The sequence below is a fragment of the Ruditapes philippinarum genome, unplaced genomic scaffold (assembly GCF_026571515.1).
Source record: "Ruditapes philippinarum isolate M1 unplaced genomic scaffold, ASM2657151v2 ctg5172_1_1_1_1, whole genome shotgun sequence".
Classification (NCBI taxonomy): domain Eukaryota; kingdom Metazoa; phylum Mollusca; class Bivalvia; order Venerida; family Veneridae; genus Ruditapes; species Ruditapes philippinarum.
In genome coordinates this window covers 108,023-131,190 of record NW_026863594.1, presented here as the reverse complement: position 1 = coordinate 131,190, position 23,168 = coordinate 108,023, and the positions used below count along the sequence as shown (strand labels likewise).

Genomic DNA, 23,168 nt, shown 5'->3' with positions numbered 1-23,168 from the left:
TGCTTGCTTAACATACTGAAACAAAGATTGTAATCAATCAATGCAAACACCATTTTGTAATAAACTATCAGCATGTGATATTGTGTTGTTTATTTCTTGTATGTAGTCATTTAACCATGTAGCACCCTGTATTCATACTAATTTGCTTTCTATTCTGCTTATTATGTACCCTTTCCCTTTGAATCACCCGCTGTACTATTGCTAACCTGCATCTGACAGGTCTGACAATTAAAAGATCAAGGGTCACCTCTGTAACAAGTTAATAATAATGCTGTATTATAAGCTTAGAGCATCTGACATGCACCATTCCGGGGACCAAAATAACACAGCTATATATAATTTTAATATTAAACATATTCAAATGGTCTTCAGGGGGCGCAAGTCTATAGATATATATGTGCAACTGGTACCAACAGTTGCAGGGTTCTCACAAAGAAGGAGTCTTGAAACTCCCAAGCACAAAAAGTAGGAGTTCCAGATCAGATCAGTTCAGTTATGTCTTGTTTATCAATTCCCATAGCATGATTTTTTTTCCTCCAGACTATTTTTTGTAATCACTGCTATGAAATATTTCCATTCAATATGTAACAACAGCAGTGTTAAGACATGGATACCTTCTTATATTATATGTTTCAGTTATATATTTTTTATAATTTCTAGATATTTCACAAATAAGTCAAAATTACAGACTTTTTAAAAGTGTATCAATTACTGATTGACAGAAAAATATTGACGATACATCAATTTGGTTTTCTACTGATAACAGCTGTAGTGAAATAGTCATCAGATTACTTACCTTGTCATGTATATTATGCATGAACATAGCTATATTTTATCATCTTCTAAAAATATAATTGAAAACAAAGCAACTTACTACAGCATTTCTTCAAAATATCTACAAATTCTTTACAGTAGGTCCTCTTGTCATTTTTATTCTGCTCCTATAATGGGAAAATATCATATCTGACATAAAAATGTATTCCCTGTCTACATAGAACTGTTTCTACTGCAGTATAATAACAAATGAGCCGTGTCATGACAAAACAAACATGGTGAGTTTGCGACCAGCATGGATCCAGACCAGCCTGCGCATCCGCGCAGTCTGATCAGGATCCATGCTGTTCGCTTACCAACTCTATAACAAGTAGAGAAACTGATAGTGAACAACATGGATCCTGATCAGACTGCGCGGATGCGCAGGCTGGTCTGGATCCATGCTGGTCGCAAACGCATTATGTTGGTTTTGTTGTGACACGGCTCAAATGTCAAAGTTGGCTGGCAGTGGTAATCACCATAATGACTAATACGGTTAAAATCAGCAAACATGGCATTTATGAAATTTAACAAAAGCTGTATCAGGAACAGCGCACACCATATCTTATATTAATAAACTGCAGATATTTTAAACAAAAGAGATAATTTGAATTCATAGTCATATTGACTGTGACAGTTTGACCGGAAAATGGACAGAATGTTTTTTTGCACAATTAAGGCCAACCTTAAAAATTTCTTTGTTTCCCATGAAGCATGCCAAATAGGGAAAGGGTTGGTTAGATATACATGTGTATTTCTTTATCTACAATACAAATGTATCTTTTTATTAAGACTAAGCATAATCATAAATTAATATAATTTACATGAAATTATATCTGCATTATATTGATTTCAAAAAAAAAAATTGTAAATGCTCAGCATCTCTTCAATGTTAAGAACCAAAGTTTTATTCAATAGATATCCCATTTTGTATAACAAGCAAACTTCTTCTATATTAAAGTAAAACAAGAGCTGTCAGTAGGACAGCAACGCTCGACTATTCTTAGTGCTTGATAGTAAATGAGCCTTGATAATGTAAAATTTCTGAGTTAATAACAAAAGGACAAATTTTTTCTTTAAATCCATGTTACAGTTATAGGCCTTGGAGAGAGTCCTATTATGCTCTCAAAGAAGAGTATAAAATTTCAACTTGTTTCAATAAAATATGAAAATATCTGAGGTGGTATGCATACCTAAATGTAAATTCTAAGTTGAAACAAGTGTGCAAAGTTTCAAAGCCATTTGTCAATGGACTTTGAAAATATTTGAGGTATTACAAAAACTTTAACGTAAATACTTAGGCAAAAACGGGTCATAATTCTGTCAAAATGCTTGATACAGTTACCTCCTCCTGTCTACAGGTTGGGGTCATGATGGTGAACAAGTGTGCAAAGTTTCAAAGCCATATGTCAATGGACTTTGAAAATATTTGAGGTATTACAAAAACTTTAATGTAAATACTAAGTCAAAAAGGGGCATTATTCTGTCAAAATGCTTGATAGAGTTACCTCCTCCTGTCTACAGGTTGGGTTCATGATGGTGAACAAGTGTGCAAAGTTTCAAAGCCATTTGTCAATTGACTTTGAAAATATTTGAGGTTTTACAAAAACTTTAACATAAATACTAAGTCAAACAAGAGCTGTCGGTAGGACAGCAGCGCTTGACTATTCTTAGTGCTTGATAGTAAATAAAGCCTTGATTAAAAGGTAAAATTTTCTCAGTAAAGAAAAAGGCAAATTTTTTCTTTAAATCCATATTACAGTTATAGGCATTGGAGAGAGTCCTATTATGCTGTCAAAGAAGAGTATAAAATTTCAACATGTTTAAAAGCCTTATGAACTTTGAAAATATTTGAGGTATTACAAAAACTTTAACGTAAATTCTAAGTCAAAAAAGAAGCATAATTCTGTCAAAATGCTTGATAGAGTTACCTCCTCCTGTTTTCAGGTTGGGGTCATGATGGTGAACAAGTGTGCAAAGTTTCAAAGCCATATGTCAATGGACTTTGAAAATATTTGAGGTATTACAAAAACTTTAATGTAAATACTAAGTCAACAAGCAATTATCATAGTATTGCAAGCAATCCATAAGTCCCCTACCGGTAAGAGCCCAAGCAACATTCTGAAGGGCCATTGGCCATTCACTTAGGTTCCTATTTTAAGTAAATTTGTTGAAAAAGTTCTTTAAAAGTGATCACAGGAAACAGTTTTTATGTACAGACAGACGGACTGAAGGACACTCTAAAGTTATTTTTTAAACATCCCTGTTATTAAAATATAACATTTTTAAAATCCTATCATGATTGAAGAAGTTGGAGTAAAAATTACCAATTTCTCAAAAAAAACTCTAAGTTCAAAAGGGGCATAATTCTGGAAATAGTCTTGCTAGAGTATTGAACACTCACAAATGTTGAGTGACAATAAGAAACATTTATATGAAGTTTGAAGTAGATACATTCAGAAAAAGAAGTTATTAAAAAAAAAAACAATGTTTTTTTCATGAAAATTTTAAGTTCAAGGGAGGTAATTCTGATAAATTTTGTGCTAGAGTTGTAAACCTTGTCACATATGATGTGGTTGATGACAAGCAACTTCTATTTAAAGTTTGAAGAAAATACCTTAAGAAATAAAGAACTTATAGTGAAAAAACTTAAAAACTAGAATCAGAAATCTTGAAATTCAGTCTATTTGTTGCCATAGCAACCAGAATTTTCAACATAGGAAGATAAAAAAGGATGTGCATAATTTCCATACTGCCATCTATCCATATGTCAAGTTTCATAAACATATTTTCAGTACTTTTTGTGTTATCAATGGATCCAGGTTATGTGTAAAATTTGCCATATTTTCAGTCTATTTGTTGTTATAGCAACCAGAATTTTCAACATAGGAAGAAAAGAAAAAGAAGTGCATAATCTACATACTGCCATCTATCCATATATCATGTTTCATAAAATATTTTCAGTACTTTTTGCATTATCGCGGGATCCAGGTTATGTATAAAATTTGCCATATTTTCAGTCTTTTTGTTGCCATAGCAACCAGAATTTTCAACATAGGAAGAAAAGAAAAAGACGTGCATAATCTCCATACTGCCATCTATCCATATATCAAGTTTCATTAAAATATTTTCAGTACTTTTTGCGTTATCGCGGGATCCAGTTTTGTGGACGGACGGACAGACAGACGGACGGACTGACGGACAGACAGACGGAGGGTAAACCTAAAGTCCCCTCCGGTAAACCGGTAGGGGACTAAAAAAGGGGCATTATTCTGTCAAAATGCTTGATACAGTTACCTCCTCCTGTCTACAGGTTGGGTTCATGATGGTGAACAAGTGTGCAAAGTTTCAAAGCCATTTGTCAATTGACTTTGAAAATATTTGAGGTTTTACAAAAACTTTAACATAAATACTAAGTCAAACAAGAGCTGTCGGTAGGACAGCAGCGCTTGACTATTCTTAGTGCTTGATAGTAAATAAAGCCTTGATTACAAGGTAAAATTTTCTCAGTATCAAAAGAAAAAGGCAAATTTTTTTCTTTAAATCCATATTACAGTTATAGGCATTGGAGAGAGTCCTATTATGCTGTCAAAAGAAGAGTATAAAATTTCAACATGTTTTAAAAGCCTTATGAACTTTGAAAATATTTGAGGTATTACAAAAACTTTAACGTAAATTCTAAGTCAAAAAAGGGGGCATAATTCTGTCAAAATGCTTGATAGAGTTACCTCCTCCTGTTTTCAGGTTGGGGTCATGATGGTGAACAAGTGTGCAAAGATTCAAAGCCATATGTCAATGGACTTTGAAAATATTTGAGGTATTACAAAAAAACTTGTAACGTAAATTCTAAGTCAAAAAAAGGGGCATAATTCTGTCAAAATGCTTGATAGAGTTACCTCCTCCTGTCTACAGGTTGGGGTCATGATGGTGAACAAGTGTGCAAAGTTTCAAAGCCATATGTTAAATGCACTTTGAAAAATATTTGAGGTATTACAAAAACTTTAATGTAAATTCTAAGTCGAAAAAGGGGCATAACTCTGTCAAAATGCTTGATAGAGTTACCTCCTCCTGTCTACAGGTTGGGTTCATGATGGTGAACAAGTGTGCAAAGTTTCAAAGCCATATGTCAATGGACTTTGAAAATATTTGAGGTATTACAAAAACTTTAACATAAGTGGTTACGCCGACGCAGACACTCCGGTGACTACAATAGCTCTACTTATTCTTATCGAATAGTCGAGCTAAAAAGGGCATAATTCTGTCAAAATGCTTGATACAGTTACCTCCTCCTGTCTATATGTTGGGGTCATGATGATGAACAAGTGTGCAAAGTTGCCATATGTCAATGGACTTTGAAAATATTTGAGGTATTACAAAAACTTTAACCTAAGTAGTTATGCCGACGCTCGGGTGACTACAATTGCTCTACTTATTCTTATCGAATAGTTGAGCTAAAAAAGTTGTAAAATACTTGGGGTAATACAAGAAGCAGAGATTTTTACCAGTTGATAGTGGAGAGGAAAAAAAACAAGATTCTATAATAGGCATAACCCTACCAAAAGGAAGCCATGAGTTTTAGAGAATATTAAGTATGTAGACATACCAACAAGTACTTGCAAACAGCGGTTTTGTTTGACAGAGCCATCTTCTCTGCCATGCTGGGTAGACTGTGTCCATTTTCATTATGTAGTTGATCAAGAATAGACTGATATTGTTCATTTGCAAACAGTCCAAGATCCATACTCCATTTATATCTAAAATAATACAGATAAATTTCTACTTAATGTCTTAATTTAACTTCATTCAATCTCTGAAAAGAAAATTTCAAATGAAATGGAGTTTTCTGAAGCATTTTTAATACACAATTTAAATTTCACTTTTCTACATGTAAAAGTCCAAGCGAAACATCGTCGGACCGTCAGTCATGTCCTGTAATTTTTTTAAAGGTCCGACAAATTCAGAAAGTTCGCCGGACCTACTGTCCAGTAATTTTTTTTAGCAGTAGAACTATAAAAAAAGAAATCTTTTCACGTTTCTAGGTGCTCTTTCTCCAGTTTGCTAAGAAAAGCAAAAACAATGTCGCCCTTATTAGGATAAACACGTGCAATAATTTTCCAATTGTCAAAATCTTCCACGCTCCGCCTATATCAAAACGGTCTGTTAAACCAATTTTCATTGGTCGGTATAATTGGAAAACCAATGAAACGCGGCGATACAATTGAGCGGATGTTGGAAGTCAACAGGTGACATCTCCGGAGTGTTGATAATTGCCGATCAAATACATGTATCAACAACAACAATATAAACAGATTAGCGGCGATTCATGTCAATTAAGACCAATAAGGGACATACATAGCGCATAAATTTGCTTAGTGCATAAATTTGTCGGTAAGTCTAGTGATCATGTTGATATACATGTATGTTTGCTTTACAAAAACTTGTCGCCAAAAACTTCAGTCAAACATTTTGATTTTTACATTTTTTTTGTCAAATGCTTCAATAGCGAATGAAAATGATAGATAAATAAACTTCTGTAAACACTCGTAGTGGTGAATATCCGATGATTATTCTTAATAAGAATTTCTGTAAGAACAGTTGTAAATGATTTAAAAGAAGTTAAAATTTATTTGTGATGATGATCGTGATGCTCGAAATATTTAAATGTAACTTAAAGTATTTATTAGAGGACAATATTATTTATAATTCAGTGGAAAAAAACAACATCCACATGAACCTTATTAAGTTCATATAACATGTATTAACTACGACTCTAAACTGTCAAGAAATACTTTTTTGGGGGAAATATTGAAATTGATGAATTATATGATTTACTAAAAAGGGTTTTTATTTTTTTATTTCAGCACAAAGTCACCTGGCTGCAGTGACTAAATCAAAACAAGCTACATGAAACCTATGATAAAGATGATAGAGAAGAAAAAACATAAACGTTTTGAAAAAAATTCATATTTCAACATCTATAATAATATATTAGTATTATTATAGATGTTGAAATATGATTTTTTTTCAAAACGGCTTATATTAAGTTTTTTTGATATATATGATCAGTACATGTGCTGGGATTGACAAATATGCATTTTATTTGGATTTTAAAGGCGTTTTGAGCTCCAAACCCCAAGTGTCTGTGCATTTTACAACATTTGTAATTTTGCTGTTTATTGTTACTATAATATTAAATAAACTTTTACGTGCATGCATTGTTTTAGTCAACCTAATGTTTGGTTAATCTTATTTAAAATGGAATATCAAAACTTCCAAAAATGCAATTTGTATGCACTTGCCCCCAAAAACTTATCCCTAATAATACTATAAATGGGGAAAATTATACAAAATTTTTAGGTCCTGTAATTGTCACCAAGGTCCTGTAAAATACCAGGTTTCACAGGACCTATTGTCCTGTAAGATCATTTCAAGTTTCACTGGGACTGATGTACTATTAAATTTTTTAGTTAGTCTTTTGCACTGTTGCAAGTCTGATATTTTCTTTGAAATGTAGAAACGTATATTATACAATATGCACCTAAAAATGCATCGGAAGCCATTATTTAATATTCAATGAAAGACTTTTTAACACCCTAGCAATCACTTAAATTTGTAAACAAGAGCCATGTCAACATGGCCATCCCCCGCCGAATGTGTTTGCTCATTGGAAGAATGTATATGTAGTAGAGCAGAATAATTCCATTATAAGAGGTCTTTTGGTAATGAAAACTGATGGCTATAGTGATTACAGATTTGAAACCTATGTGAATACTGATGGCTGAAAATAACAAAGTCAATAACTGAAAAATAATGCAGGGTAGGTTATCATTCTTGTGTGCTGCATCCCTCCTCAGTAAAATCTATCCACCTATAAAGCTTCAAGTTGATACCTCAAACTCTTTTTGAGAAAAAAATTGAATTGAAAAATAAAGTATGAAAAATAACAAAGGGTAATAACTCAAAAATTATAAAAGGTAGAGTTATCATTCTTGTGCACTGCACACCTCCTGAGTTAGATCTATGCACCTATGAAGTTTCATAATGATATCTCAAAGGCCTTTTGAGTTATGCTCTGGACAAAAATTAATTTTGAAAAATAAAAAAGGGCAATAACTAAACAATTATGCAGGGTAGAGTTATCGTTCTTGTGCACTGCACTCTTCCTCAATGAGATCCATCCACCTATGAAGTTTCAAGTTGATACCTCAAATACTTTTTGAGATAAGCTGCGGACAAAATAGTATGAAAAAGAACAAAGGGCAATAACTCAAAAATTGTACAGGGAAGAGTTATCATTCTTGTGCACAGCATTTCTCCTCAATAAAATCTATCCACCTATGACATTTCATGTTGACATCTCAAACACTTTTGAGTTATGCTCCACTCGGGTGAAAAATTAGGTATGAAAAATAACAAAGGGCAATAACTCAACAAGAGGGCCATGATGGCCCTATATCGCTCACCTTAAGGAATAGATCTTAACTGGATTTTTCTTATTTAAAACAAGCAACATGTTTCTAAAATACTTTAATGTTATTTAGTCAGTGTTTTTGAGCAAGAGGAATGCAATCAAGTGTATAGAAATACCTCTTTTTTTCCTTTTCTTTAAAGTATAGGTTGCTAAAAAATACACTCCCTGTAGTGTGTTTACATCATGAAAATTTTAACAATGACATCATAATTAACAGGCGAAATACAAATTTGGATAATACGTTCAATAAAAATGGGTCCAAAGACAAAAATGGCCGGGTTGAATTTGTATACACAAATAACATGACTTCATGAGGCTTGTGATGTTACAAAAATGTACTACCATTGACCAGTAATAGTCGAACATTTTACTAAGTCGGTAAACAGGAAGTGGATAAGCGATAGAACCTGAACTTGGACCACATATTAATGCAGATCACATTACCAAATATCAAGAGGCTGTGTTATGTAGTCGCTGAGGAAAGAAACTGTTACGGAAATTTTCCTTCCATTTTACAATTAATTGCCAAAAATTCAACTAAGTCATCAAACGGGTAAGTGGATGGATTCACATACCTGTAAATCCCCTTCCCATTGTATGGACACATTGTGCTGCCCATATCCATATATCAAAGCTGTTGTAATTGTTGCTGAGATCCTCTTAAGTGTAAAAAAGTCTTACCAATTGACCATTAGTTATGAATGTTAACTAATGTCGTTAACTAGTGGTGAGTTGATAGACCTCGAATCGAATCCCATGGTATGGGACATGTGTTTGGTATACTAAATATTAGAGGTTCTCTAGAGAGTTGCTGGAAAATGTTACAAAAAACTGGTCCAGACCAATGTTGCCTGCCTGCTCGGAATGTAGTCTCAATTCCGCATGCATGGTAAACAGTTATTTTTTTTGCATAAACGCTAGTATTATAGAGTGTGTACCAAGATATCCCATTAGTTGTTTAGATATTAAAATAATTTTTGATAAATAGGTGTGTGTGCCTCAGGTCGGATATTTGTTTGGGACAGGATCAATCCCCCAAGCATCTATGGTTTATCATATTGACATCCCTTTCTACAAAACTTCTTTCTGTCACCATTGAGTTGCGCGTATAACAGAGAGTTTAATCATCAACCAGAGCCTGTCAATTTGGCCATCCCCGCTTGTAATTGTTGGCTCATCTGGAAGATGTATAATGTGTTAGAGCGATATTTCTCATTTTAACAACGGTCTGTTGTATAAGTGAACACTGTATGGATATAAATGTTTACAGATTGAAGCATATGGATACTGATGGTGAATATATAAAAGGGATTATAAATAATGGCAGGGAATTAGGTTATCTTTTTCTTGTGTGCTAGCAAGTCCCTCCTTCGTAAAATCTACTTTCTCCCCACCTATGACATTTTAAGTTTATACCTCATAACCTTTTGGAAAAAATTTGGAATTGAAAAACTTAAGTATAGAAAAGAACAAAGGGCAATAACTCAAAAATTATCAAAGGTACATGTGATCATCTCTTAGTGCACTGCATACCTCTGCAGTGAGATCTGATGCACTTACTGAAGATATTCAAATAGTTAATTCTTCTAAGCTTTTGAGTTACTCTTAGATACTGGACAAAATGTCCAATTGAAAAAATAACAATGGCAATAAGCTTCAAAAATATGCACGAGTAGAGTTATATTACTTGTGCACTGCAATCCTACTCCAATAAGGTCTACCACCTATGAAGTTTCAAGTTACACCTCAATACTTTTAGAGATGCTCCGGACATAAAATGAGTATTCCGGCGGAAGGGATAGGACGACGGGACGGGACTATTTCTTTCCCTCGCCGAATTTTTCGGCGGTGGATAATAGAATTCATGTAAACAAACAGCAGGATCTCAGGAAGATCAGAATTTAATTGTGGCGACTTTGGCCCAAAAAAATTTTCTATGAGTCAATCAGCTCTTTTCTTAGTGTTATTTTCTTGCACTAAATCTTTTAATGTTTTCAGATATTACCTGTTTGGGAAGTCATTTAGAGTAGATTTTCAAGTTTAAATTGATAACTTTGTAAGGTTAGGCAATTTATTAAGCTTCTTGTGCTTAGTTAACATGGATAAAGATTAATTTAAGTATTCTAGCACCATGGATAATTACCATAATTATTGTCCATTTTCACTTACATTTATGTTGAGGTGATAAACACATGTGTAATCATGCAGGGGTAAAGTTTACAGAAGTTAAATTCTGAAAGAAAAGTTGGGCAGTCAGGGGGCCGCTAGGCCCCCAGTGGGTTCGGGCAACGCCCCTAGCTGGGGGTTCACGTTGGGCTGGAGGGCCCTTGGAAGCTTTGCAATTTAGGAATTTAAAAGTTCAAAAAGGCTCAGATACAACTCAAGTGCTTTATATATCTTCAGATGCTAATTTGATCTGATATGTTAAAATTACACCAAATCTGAGCATACTATTAAGCAATTATATCACATTCACTACACATTACTTCTTCTTTATTCAATATCTTAAAGTAATCCTTTTCCATTTTCTGTCACACTTGTTCTGATACCAGTTCAACTGATTGAACAATTTTCTTCGATGTGGAAACATCTTTGAATTTTCATCCTAAATGATCCTTTATACATTGACTAGGTTTTCTCCAAGTATCCTGAAATCATTGCACTTGTTATTGTTGTTAGTTGGCCTCATCCATCATTCAAAGATAATTAGAATCTTATCTTTCACTTTTGACTTCAACATCCATCTCCTTAACAGATTTGGCTACACCATGTGTTGTTATGTACATATGCACTGGTTGGTGAGAAAGAGTAGTTTTTTCATAGAGCAGGCTTGTCTTCAGCTTAAACGTTTGGCAAGATGTTAGAGTCGCCCTGCTATGGACAAATGGCAAGTCAATGGTTCACTAGAAAGTCAGTTGGTGATTGCTCTTTGTTTGGCATGCGGTCTTGTATAACATACTTTCGATTTGTTCACAGCTTTGATGAGTCATCCTTGGCAGTACATTGAAAAGACAATTTCACTAACAGTTGTTTGAAACATAATCAAATAATATTCACATCATCTTGTCAATTTAGTTTTGGAAACAAGGAAATAATCGTCAACTAAAAAAAAACATTAAAAAAGATATAATCTGTATCTAATTAGGATCCGTGTTTACAATTTTATGTAACTATTAAACACAGAACTGCTCATAGAACCGACCAGATTACTGTTTAAACCAGGTTTTACCGGTAACCTCTATGTACTATACACACCATGTACGTGAGTCGCCAAATGATGTCTTTCTTTCTATTTTTTAATATCATGTACAAATAAATATGTCTGCAAGGAGCTCATTCATACTTGAAGTCAAGCACACATTTTTTGTCATTCTTGTTTACCCCATTTTTTTTTACTCCAAAAAATGTAGTTATGTCCATACGAGCAATTCTTGCACTTATTCTGGGTAATGTCTGTGTGGATGGTTGTAAATCACCCATTTTCCTTGTTTACTTTGTGAATTAAACCCAGAATTTGATAAATCCATTGATACGAGGCACATGATTAAGAAGTTTTGTAACGAATATGGTCTTTCGATTACCGTAAAACCAAAATCCTAAACGTTTATGAATGAAAAGTACGCGAAACGAATCCAGGCGTAATTAAACGTGTATCGGGAGCGCTCTTAGTTCCTATCTTAAATTATATTAAGCTGGATAAAAATTCTCCTGACCTAAAATTAAATTTGGGCATAGTTCCTCTGCACATGGCCATTATATTAAATCAAACCCACCCTTGCCCAGGACCACATGAAAGTATGGGGGAAGACAGAAGTCAAGGTGGTTAATGTGAATTCTTTATTAACTACACAAAGCACAACTAAACCTCTTTTCGTTAACTACTCTAGATAGTGGTCATAAACTACTCTGAAGAGAATTTATGATTCTTTATTGTCTAAGATTCTTTTAGTGCGCTCACTCATCTTCAGCTCATCGTGATTAAGAAGCACCTTTTTCTGTTCGATTATCTAGTTGACTTCGTTTTGGAACCAGACTTCACAAAAGGCCTCATGCATTTGGTTATCTTCAACCAAGCATCCCATTTTTGCACATTATAGAGTCCCTTTTCTGCTAACACACTCCCACCGTCCATTTTTTTTGCATCCCTTTTTCACGACCAAACTTCACCGTTGTTGTCATTGTATTTGTACATGATAATTTTGACATCAAATGACATATGCAAGCAAACGATTTCATTGGCTGTGTGTAAAAAACGACGATACCAATCAAATCTGATCTTGGTATTAATTCTAGCCTACAATTTTTTCATCGGCAAGATCTCCGTATTGTTTGTTTTGTTCGTAATACCAAACGGGTCTCTGAGATGTACAAATTATTTTAAAATATATAATTCAAGTCATTATCAAGCAATTTACGCACCGTCTAATTCGAGATGCATGCCCACAACACCCTTCCCGATTCTCATCTGATTTGCGTCGATTTCAGAAACAATTGACCTCGAGAGATCGCCAAAAACATTGCCTATCAAATTTAAGACAATCTATTCACGGGAGGTCGATATTTACATAAATACTAATTGTCATCCCTTAATTACTTCACAAATAGTTAACGCAAAATACCTGTCTTCAACGAGTATCAGCACACGACTGTAATGTATTCATCTTCACTTCTATTGTTGAATACGAGTTTAGTTACAAAATTTCCTCAATTTCTCCTTGTTCAAGTCGCTTTTGTTCCTAATTCGTAATCCGATTAGTTAGTATTATAGGTCAGATTGATACAGATGTTTTCTAAGACTCAGGACCTGATATGATAACCTATTATTTAATGATTTGAAATTGTATGTTTATAATCAGAATAAAATATTTATGTCATAAAGTCGTTCAGCAGATTTCAGTAAGATCCGGTGTACACAAAAACTATAATGATTTGTGTTCCGCAAACCGGAAAGGAAGACATTTAAGTCAATATCCGCACTGTATAATTAAACTGTTTATCTTTAATAAGCCTATTTTTTTCTGAACAAAAATACAACACTTTTTGTTTACTTTCGTTTCTTTGTGCAATATCTTACAAAAAAATGTGGCAAGTCAATGTCAAGAACCAAAATTACCTTGCAATTTATTTTGGAAATGACACAGTCTTCCTTTTCTGATGATATTACGAAATTTATGTGAAAAATTACCATTATAAAAATAGGGGAAATCAACTCACTGTAGCTCTCAAATTCTTTGTGCTAATCTGTGATCTGACTCTTGTTTTGACTATTAACATTCACTTTCAACAAACTTTTCAATTCCTTCTTATGCTTTAAGAAGAAAAAGTCTTCATAACAATGTGATTGAGACAATACTCACATACAGAGATACACTGTCTCAATTAATCCCTAACTATAAGAAAGTCCTGATATATAACCATATTGCATAAAAGAAAAACTCTTTAACTCTCCCAAAATAGAGACCAATTTTCGCCTTTTAGACCCATAGATTTGAAATATAACTTTTGTAGGAATAACAAGCTCTATTAATGCCTTGTGAGAAATATGCTAAGCTGCTAGCCCTTTCCATTTTGAAGTATAACGAACTTTTAAGTTTTTTCATTTTAGTTGCGCATGTCACAGCTTTACACCAATGGAATGGCACTTCTTGTGCACAATCTTGCATAGATAGCTTCATACAACTGAGCTATTTCCTGCCAAGTATTCATTCAATATGGCACCACCGTGGTATGTAGAAGATTGTCGTCCGGAATAAAATCAAATGTGGACGGACGACGGACGCCATTTGGTTGGCCATCCTAAAAGACTCACCTGCACTTTTGTGCAAGGTGATGGCTAAAAATTATGAAGGTAGAGTTATCATTCTTGTGCACTGCCACACCTCCTGGTAGAGATCTATTGCACCTATGAAGTTTCATGTTGATATCTCATTAGGCTTTTTGGAGTTATCCATTCTTGTGCACTCGCACTCTCCTCAATGAGGTCTATCCACCTAGTGAAGTTTCAATGTTGATTAAACTCAAAATACTTTTAGAGATATTGCTCCGGACAAAAATGGCCTCGGCACGGAAGGTTGGCACGCGACCGTCACGGACGGAGACTATTCTATGTATATCCCCTGTCCGCCTTTTGTCGGGCGGGGGATAAAAAAGTGAAATTTTGGGGGACTTGATTCACAAATTCGAAAACCTAGCTCAACGCTGTTTTTTGGGTACTTTCTGTACATAGCTCTGGGTAATTCACCTAATGGAGTGTAATAACGAACTCTAATGTTTTTTGGTCTCAGTTTGAGTCACAATTTTTATAAACAAAAAAAATCGTCAACAGATAATCCAATTACGTGCGTGTAGTTATAAGTTTTTTCACGCGTCAAACCTCAAACTAGAAATGTGTCATCATGCCACGGATGCCCCGAATGCAGCCAAAATTTTCAAATGTTATAATATTTAGCTCCAAATTATTTTTTTCATGTAAGTTCAAAAGCCCTTAAAACTTTTCAATGTTAACACAAAACCATTTTTAAACAATGTTCAAGGCACTGAAATTTTTTCAGTCTTAACCTTTTGAAATAGCATATTGCATATTTGTAGCCAAAAAAATGGCTACATACATTTCCACAAAAGTTATGAGTGCTGAAACAGAAACCAAATTCAAACTTAAACTGCTTATTCCTAAGATGTATCTATATTATTTTCAAAGTGAAAGGGACATAACTCTGCAAAAAAATCATCGAACCATGACCAAATTCCAACTTGACCTGCACATTCCTTTGACATATCCATAATGGCATATGTCAAATTTGAGTTGAATATGTAACACTGTTGGGTTGATAATGAACGGAAACTGAAAATTTCATATTATTTTCAAAGTGAAAGGGGCATAACTCTGCCAAAAATCATCGAACCATGACCAAATTTGAACTTGACCTGCACATTCCTTTGACGTATCCATATGTCAAGTTTGAGTTGAATGTGTTGTACCATTGGGGAGATAATGAACGGAAACTGAAAATTTCATATTATTTTCAAAGTAAAAGGGGCATAACTCTGCCAAAAATCATTGAACCATGACCAAATTCAAACTTGGCCTATATTTTCTCATGACATATCCATATGTCAAGTTTGAGTTGAATGTGTTGTACCGTTGGGGAGATAATGAACGGAAACTAAAAATTTCATATTATTTTCAAAGTAAAAGGGGCATAACTCTGCCAAAAATCATCGAACCATGACCAAATTCGAACTTGACCTGTATTTTCTCATGACATATCCATATGTCAAATTTGAGTTCAATATGTGCAACGGTTATTAAGATAATGAACGGAAACTGATGATGACGGAAGGACGGAATGACGGAACAGGGTAACACTACAATGTATATGCCCATGCCATTATATGGCGGGGGCATAATAAATATGTCATAACTTTCCGGAGAAAAAAAAAACCTATATATTTGTGAAAAGTGTAAGTTAATTATAAAGAAGTGTGCATAAATTATTACGAACACGCCTTCATCCAATTAAACAAGAGGGCCATGATGGCCCTGAGGTCGCTCACCTGTATATAGCCCCCCCCCCCCCCCGCACACACACACCCATAAGAAGATGTTTCATGCTAAACATCTAAGCTCTAGCTCATTGGGCTTTTAAAAAGAAGATTTTTTAAAGGTTTTACTATACACATATAGTTAAAAACAATGACACCTCTGGGGAGGGGCCAGTTTTGACCCCAGGGCTTTTATTTGAACAAACTTTGTAGACACTTACTAGAAGATGTTTCATGCTTAATATCTAAACTCTAGCTATTTGGGTTTTTTCAAAGAAGATTTTAAGTTTTTGCTATACACATATAAGGAAAATCAATGACCCCCGGGGCGGGGCCAATTTTGACCCCAGGGCTTTTATTTGAACAAACTTTGTAGACACTCACTAGAAGATGTTTCATGCTTAATATCTAAACTCTAGCTATTTGGGTTTTTTCAAAGAAGATTTTTTAAGTTTTTGCTATACACATATAAGGAAAATCAATGACCCCCGGGGCGGGGCCAATTTTGACCCCAGGGCTTTTATTTGAACAAACTTTGTAGACACTCACTAGAAGATGTTTCATGCTTAATATCTTAACTCTAGCTATATGGGTTTTTTCAAAGAAGATTTTTTAAGTTTTTGCTATACACATATAAGGAAAATCAATGACCCCCGGGGCGGGGCCAATTTTGACCCCAGGGCTTTTATTTGAACAAACTTGGTAGACACCTATTAGAACATGTTTGATGATAAATATCTAAGCTCTAGCTCTTTGAGTTCTTTAAAAGAAGATTTTTTAAGTTTTTACTATTTGCATATAGGGAAAATCAATGAACCCCTGGGGCGGGGCCAATTTTGACCCCAGGGCTTTTATTTGAACAAACTTGGTAGACACTCATTAGAACATGTTTCATGCTAAATATCTTAGCTCTAGCTCTTTTGGTTCTTTAAAAGAAGATTTTTTAAGTTTTTACTATATGCATATAGGGAAAATCAATGACCCCCTGGGGCGGGGCAATTTTGACCCCAGGGCTTTTATTTGAACAAACTTGGTAGACACTCACTAGAAGATGTTTCATGCCAAATATCTAAGCTCTAGCTCTTAGGGTTTTTTAAAAGAAGATATTTTAAGTTTTTTCTTTCGGTTGCCATGGCAACCAGAGTTCTGCATGGAATTAAATTCTTTGAACAATTTTTAAAGGTGACCACCAAAGGAACATTCCTGTGAAGTTTGGATGAAATTGGCCTAGTGGTTTATGAGGAGATGTCATTTAAAGTAAAAGTTTACGGACGACGGACGGACGACGGACGGACGCCGGACGAAAAGTGATCACAAAAGCTCACCCTGTCACTTTGTGACAGGTGAGCTAAAAAGTCTTAAAGATGGAGCTTTATATTGGCATATAAAGTTATTTAAATATTGTGTCGCAAAAATTCATATTCATATTGGTAATTTCTCAATTAATGAGGCTACATTGAACAATACCCTATTCATGGCAAAAAGTATGAAAAATTTGTTACTTGAAACAATGCATGAACTGTTTTGTATTTATACTATATAACATTAGTCAATACTAACCACTTTGTAAGGGATGGTTATTCTTAAGCAAGTTGTATGTATCTAGTCATATTGATAGTTAACGCATTTCAAGAGGAGTGGTGGCCTAGTGGTTAAGGTGTCGCCTTTCAATCCAGGGATCATGGGTTCGAGCCCTAATCGGGTCATGAAAATGTTTTCTTCTTATCATATGACATCAGTACTAGTTGGTTCCAGGTAGCGAACTCGAAAGTGATTAACATAAGTTGCAAGAACTTGTTTCACAATTGAGCTTAAATAAACATGTTTAAACCAAAATGCATGTCATTTTTGCCGTAAAGATTTAGAGAGTGAAAACAAAGGTTCATACTCTGAAGATGCCTCGTCTGTAGGCTTGGACTTGATCTGTGCCGCTGGCATTAAATTCTGCAGAGGCAGCTTTGGTCGTTGTTGAACAACCTGTCCTTGTAGGCCAGGTGATGTCACGACACTGATAATTGGCACATTGGGTGTATTAAATTTTGTTTGTCTAACCCCGTTATTAATCATTGGTGAAGATCTGTAAATATATTATGTATCGAACATTAAAACTACAAAACTCTAACTGGAATGAATATTCTTAATAAGTACGAATTTAAGCCACTTTTGTACAAATAATATGCAATACTGATTCTTTTTTCATTTCACCCAGACTCTTGTTTATATTATGTTTTGTTAAATTTGAACAATCTCAAGGAAAGCTTAATAAAAGTATCTGATTGTATCCCTTTTTGATTGTCTGTTATAACATCATGTACAAGAACAACCAATCACATTTTTATAGCTTTAAGTTACTTTGTTGGCATTTATTCAGAATTACTCTCAATATTTCCTCTAAAACATATGCTGGAAAATATCTTCAACATCTTTGCCTAAAAATTAATTTTCGCTCAACAGAAATGTATTTAATAAATTGAAATGTTTCTCTGTGTGTGTTAAGCATATATATTCACAACTAGCATGTTAGCATTAACTCAAGGGTTTACTAATCCTGTAAAATTGAAGTAATTCATGTATGTAACATAAATAGGATTATATGTATTTTGAAAAAAGACAATAATAAAGAAAAATAATAAAGAAAAAAAATAAAGAAAATAGGTTTAAAAATGTACATTCTCTCTTACCCTCTGACATTTGGTGACATGTGAACACCTGTGGCGTTTCCATAACATTGCCCTTGACCTCTACCTCGACCCCTGTCGCGGCCACCTCTAGCACCCCTGCCTCTTTGACTAGAATCTATAACTGAGTGCTGAACTGTTAAAGTAAGTACACAAACTTGTATAACTAATCAATGAATTATGACCGTTATAAAATTGCTAAAAAGGATGGCCTGTATAAAATCAAAGCATATGCCATGGTTTTATTTTTTTTTATCATTCTTATTCAGCAACTGTTTCGCAGAACAGTTAAATGTGATGCAGTTGTTCATTAAATTTGTTTGACCTTTAACATAATATTTAGTACACATAACTTAAACTTCATAATGTTTTAGTGATTCAATATAAAACATACATCTTAAAATTTCTAAGCATAAAAGATAACACTTTAAAACTCTTACTCAAAATTCCCTTGTCCTTATCAAAAGGATGGAATTCTCCATTTTGCCACAGCATTGTTCGTGCATTACCGTAGCGATCACGAATCACATACGCCTGTCCTTCTTCATATTGGCCACCGCCTTCTAGCACAACATTGTTTTTATTTATTTTCTGCATTTGTGAACTTGTTTTCACTACAGACTGATTTTGCTGAGGCCCAGGCTGGCGTACAGATTTGTTAGATACCAATACCTGCTGTTGATGCTGATTCCCTGAATGGACGACCGTGTACAACATTTTCTGTTGAGCAGGTTGCTTCCTGCTCTGCGCCTGTTGTATGCCTCTTTTCTGGTTCTGCAACATGGTTTGTTTCTGTTGCAAATACTGTTGCTGCTGGGTTAAGTGTTGCTGCAGTTGCTGTGACTTTTGTTGTGATTGTTGTTGCTGTTGTTTCACAATCAAACTTTGTTGCTGCTGTTGTTGAAGTGCTAACTGTTGTTGTTGTTGTTGCTGCCCCTGTTCCTCCCCTTGAACATTGTTTTCTAGAATCACCTCTCTATAATGTATCAAACTAATGTGAAAGCAATAGTTTCATTTAGACAAACACAAATTAGACACAAATAAATGATAATCAATCAAACAGGAGATTTAAAACAAACACTTTCAGCACAAATTTAGAACAAACATACATGTAATTTATGAACTAGAAAATAATTGAAAATTAATTTTTCACCTCAATTTACTGAATACAGTTGAATGAAATAAACCATGTTAACGGAACTGAAAAAAGTTAAATTTATTCAGAAAATGAATAGACAATACAAATATGGAATGTCCAATAAAGAAATAATCCTGTTTATTGTCTGTTTTTGATTTTAATAAGGTAACTGAATTAAAGTTGATCTTATAAAAAACTAGAAATGTGTCCATAGGACACGGATGCCCCCACACGCCACTGTTCTGTCAATCTTATGACTCTAGGTCAAATATTTTTTAGACTACATGTGCCACAAGTTGAAAACTAAAAATCAACAAAGGGCCATAATTCTCTTAAATTTGGTCGCAGCAAAAATTCCTTCCTTTACTACCATCTACAAATTAAGGTTGTAAATCCCTGGATGTTTAAGCAAAATCTGCCATCCGGTTTAAGAGAAGTTGCGTTCACAAAATTTCTACATAGTATATAGTGAAAAAATCAACAAAGGGCCATAATTCTGTAAAATTTGGTCGCAGCGAAAATTCCTTCCTTTACTACCATCTACACCTTAAGGTTGTTCATTCCTGTAAGTTTAAGCAAAATCTGCCATCCGGTTTAAGAGTAGTTGCGTTCACAAAATTTCTACTTAGTATATAATGAAAAAATCAACAAAGGGCCATAATTCTGTTAAATTTGGTCGCAGCAAAAATTCCTTCCTTAACTACCATCTACACATTAAGGTTGTTCATCCCTGTAAGTTTAAGCAAAATCTGCCATCCGGTTTAAGAGTAGTTGCGTTCACAAAATTTCTACTTAGTATATAATGAAAAAATCAACAAAGGGCCATAATTCTGTTAAATTTGGTCGCAGCAAAAATTCCTTCCTTTACTACCATCTACACATTAAGGTTGTTCATCCCTGTAAGTTTAAGCAAAATCTGCCAACCGGTTTAAGAGGAGTTGCGTTCACAAGATTTCGGGACGTACGGACGGACAGACTGCCGGACGGACGGACGGACAAGTGCAACGCTATATGCTCCCATATTGTGGGGGCATAAAAAAATTTGTAACTTACTCCTCTACAAGAGCATCTGGCACATCTCCTGTGTTATTTTCACTAATTAAGTGATGGTAATCAAACTGTTTCCCTCCACCTGATGGTGTATCCATGCCAAATCTATTTGAAGTATTCCAGCCAAGCCCTGCACTCTTCTCAGTTTCTTCAAGGGCTGTAAAAAAATTAAAGTGCCCCTTTTAAGTTTTTAATCATATTTTTACAGTAATGCTTTACAAGAATAATTGCTTCCAGTTTGCTTTTTAACTATTTTTACATGCCTGTATGGCTTACATAATTAACTCAGTTATTTTATTTTACAACATCTTTTTAAATAATGAATTTTCTTCACATGACACTCATACATGTAAATCCCTAAATAGGAGAAGCCAACTCTTTCATTTATATCAAACACGATTGGCTAGGGAGTGTCTGACAATTGAGTAAATAAACTTTTGATTGGTCTTTGGCTGGTCGGCGCTTAAACATTGTGCATATCATTAATCAATACAGACATCTTAAGCGTGACGTAAGAACTGCTGCCCTGACAAAAGATCAAAGGTACCTGTATGTCAATATACATTGTCTTAGCACCTGTTGACACTTTGTTTTTCGCTTGGATATATTGAGAAGGGTAAATGTTTTTAGCGACTATTGTAAGTTGATATTCTTCATCAACAAAGCTAATTGCAAAATATGATTTTCTTTTATTTATCGGGCGCTGATTAAACAAGAGCTGTCACAGGAGACAGCGAAGCTCGACTAATAAAATCCTGGACGCAGTAAAGAGGACAAAACTATGAAAGAAAAATCAATTATGTATAATTATGTATTAAGTCATAGTAAAAAAATAACATTTGTTAACATAAATTCAAAGATCAAGGGGAATAATTCTAGAAATAGTCATGCTAGAGTTATGGACCTTGTCACACAACATTTGTGTAATGATAAGAAATATATATTTGAAGTTTGAAGTACATACCTTAAAAAGTAAAGAAGTAATTATATTTCTTAAAGAAAATCCTAAGTTCAAAGAGAGATAAATCTGTAAATATTGCTTAAAGAGTTATGAACATTGTCACATAAAATGTAACTGATGATAAGGAATAAGTATTTGAAGTTTGAGGTAGATACCTTTATAAATAAAAAAGTTATAATAAAAAATAACATTTTTCTAGTAAAAAAATCTAAGTTTATGGGGAGATAATTCTTGCAATATTGGTGCTAGAGTTATGAACCTTGTCACATAAGATGTGGATGATGATAACGTAAATATATTTGAAGTATGAATTTGATCCCTTTAGAAATAAATAAGTTACAGTAAAAAATAATATTTTTTATGGAATATTCTAAGTTCAAAGGGAGATAAATCTGAAAATATTGGTGCTAGAGTTATGAACCTTGTCACATAAGATGGGGATGATGATAACATAAATATATTTGAAGTATGAGGTTAATCCCTTAAGAAATAAAGAAGAAACAGTAAGAAATAGTATTTTTTGGAGAAAAGTTCTAAGTTCAAAGGGAGATAAATCTGAAAATATTGGTGCTAGAGTTATGAACCTTGTCACATAAGATGGGGATGATGATAAGGTACATATATTTGAAGTATGAGGTTGATCCCTTAAGAAATAAAGAAGTAACAGTAAAATATAGTATTTTTTAAGGAAAATTCTAAGTTCAAGGGGAGATAAATCTGAAAATATTGGTGCTAGAGTTATGAACCTTGTCACATAAGATGTGGTTGTTGATAAGGAACATATATTTGAAGTTTGAAGTTGATACCTAAAGAAATGACAAAGTTATAGTGAAAAATATTTTACTGCACCAAAACTTTAATCTAAAATCTGGACGCGGACGCCGGGGCGAGTAGGACAGCTCTCCATATACTTCGTATAGTCGAGCTAAAAACTGAACATTACAATCAAATATCCCTGGTAACATTAAAATAAGATTCATATGTTTCTTTGAACATTATGTCACCGTTTCTTTACCAATCAGTTCTAAAAATTGAGCCTGTATCAACGCTAACAGAACTCTCAAAAAAGGTCGAAATAATGTCATTTTTAGTGAGTTGATTGTTTGGAATTTTGAAACGGTTTTTGGTCTATATATGGTACGTGAACAAGTAACTTAAATTTAAAAGATACAATACCTTATTTGAATTTGATGTTCTTTTAAGTGTGGGCCCCCTTTTTTCTCAAATGACCCCCTTTTGAAAAGTTTATGGGCCCGAATAGCCCCCTGGGAATTTGTTCTAGATTGAACACTGAAAAATACTAAATATATATCCACACAAAAATACCCAGGTGCACAACTACACATGCTGATCAACATTCCAGTAAGGTTTCATGACTCTAGGTCAAATATTTTTTGAGTTACGTGAGACATAAGTTGAAAATTGCAAATTTTTACTTAGTCAAGGGCAATAACTCTGAAAATACTAAATATATCCATGTGAAAATACCCAGGTGCACAACTTCACATGCTGATC

The 23,168-nt window shown here is 34.1% G+C and overlaps 1 protein-coding gene across 1 annotated transcript; it reads right to left on the bottom strand.

The window, feature by feature from the left end:
* Window positions 1–5,416: 5,416 nt before the first annotated feature.
* LOC132722624 (uncharacterized) lies at window positions 5,417–22,738 on the bottom strand (the record flags this gene model as incomplete). Its single annotated transcript, XM_060707148.1, has 6 exons — window positions 22,669–22,738; window positions 20,696–20,849; window positions 18,945–19,480; window positions 18,508–18,640; window positions 17,715–17,903; window positions 5,417–5,567 (listed from the first exon to the last, which is right to left on the bottom strand). Coding segments are annotated over exons 1-6 (1,233 nt in total), but the record flags the coding sequence as incomplete, so codon positions are not given.
* Window positions 22,739–23,168: the final 430 nt, after the last annotated feature.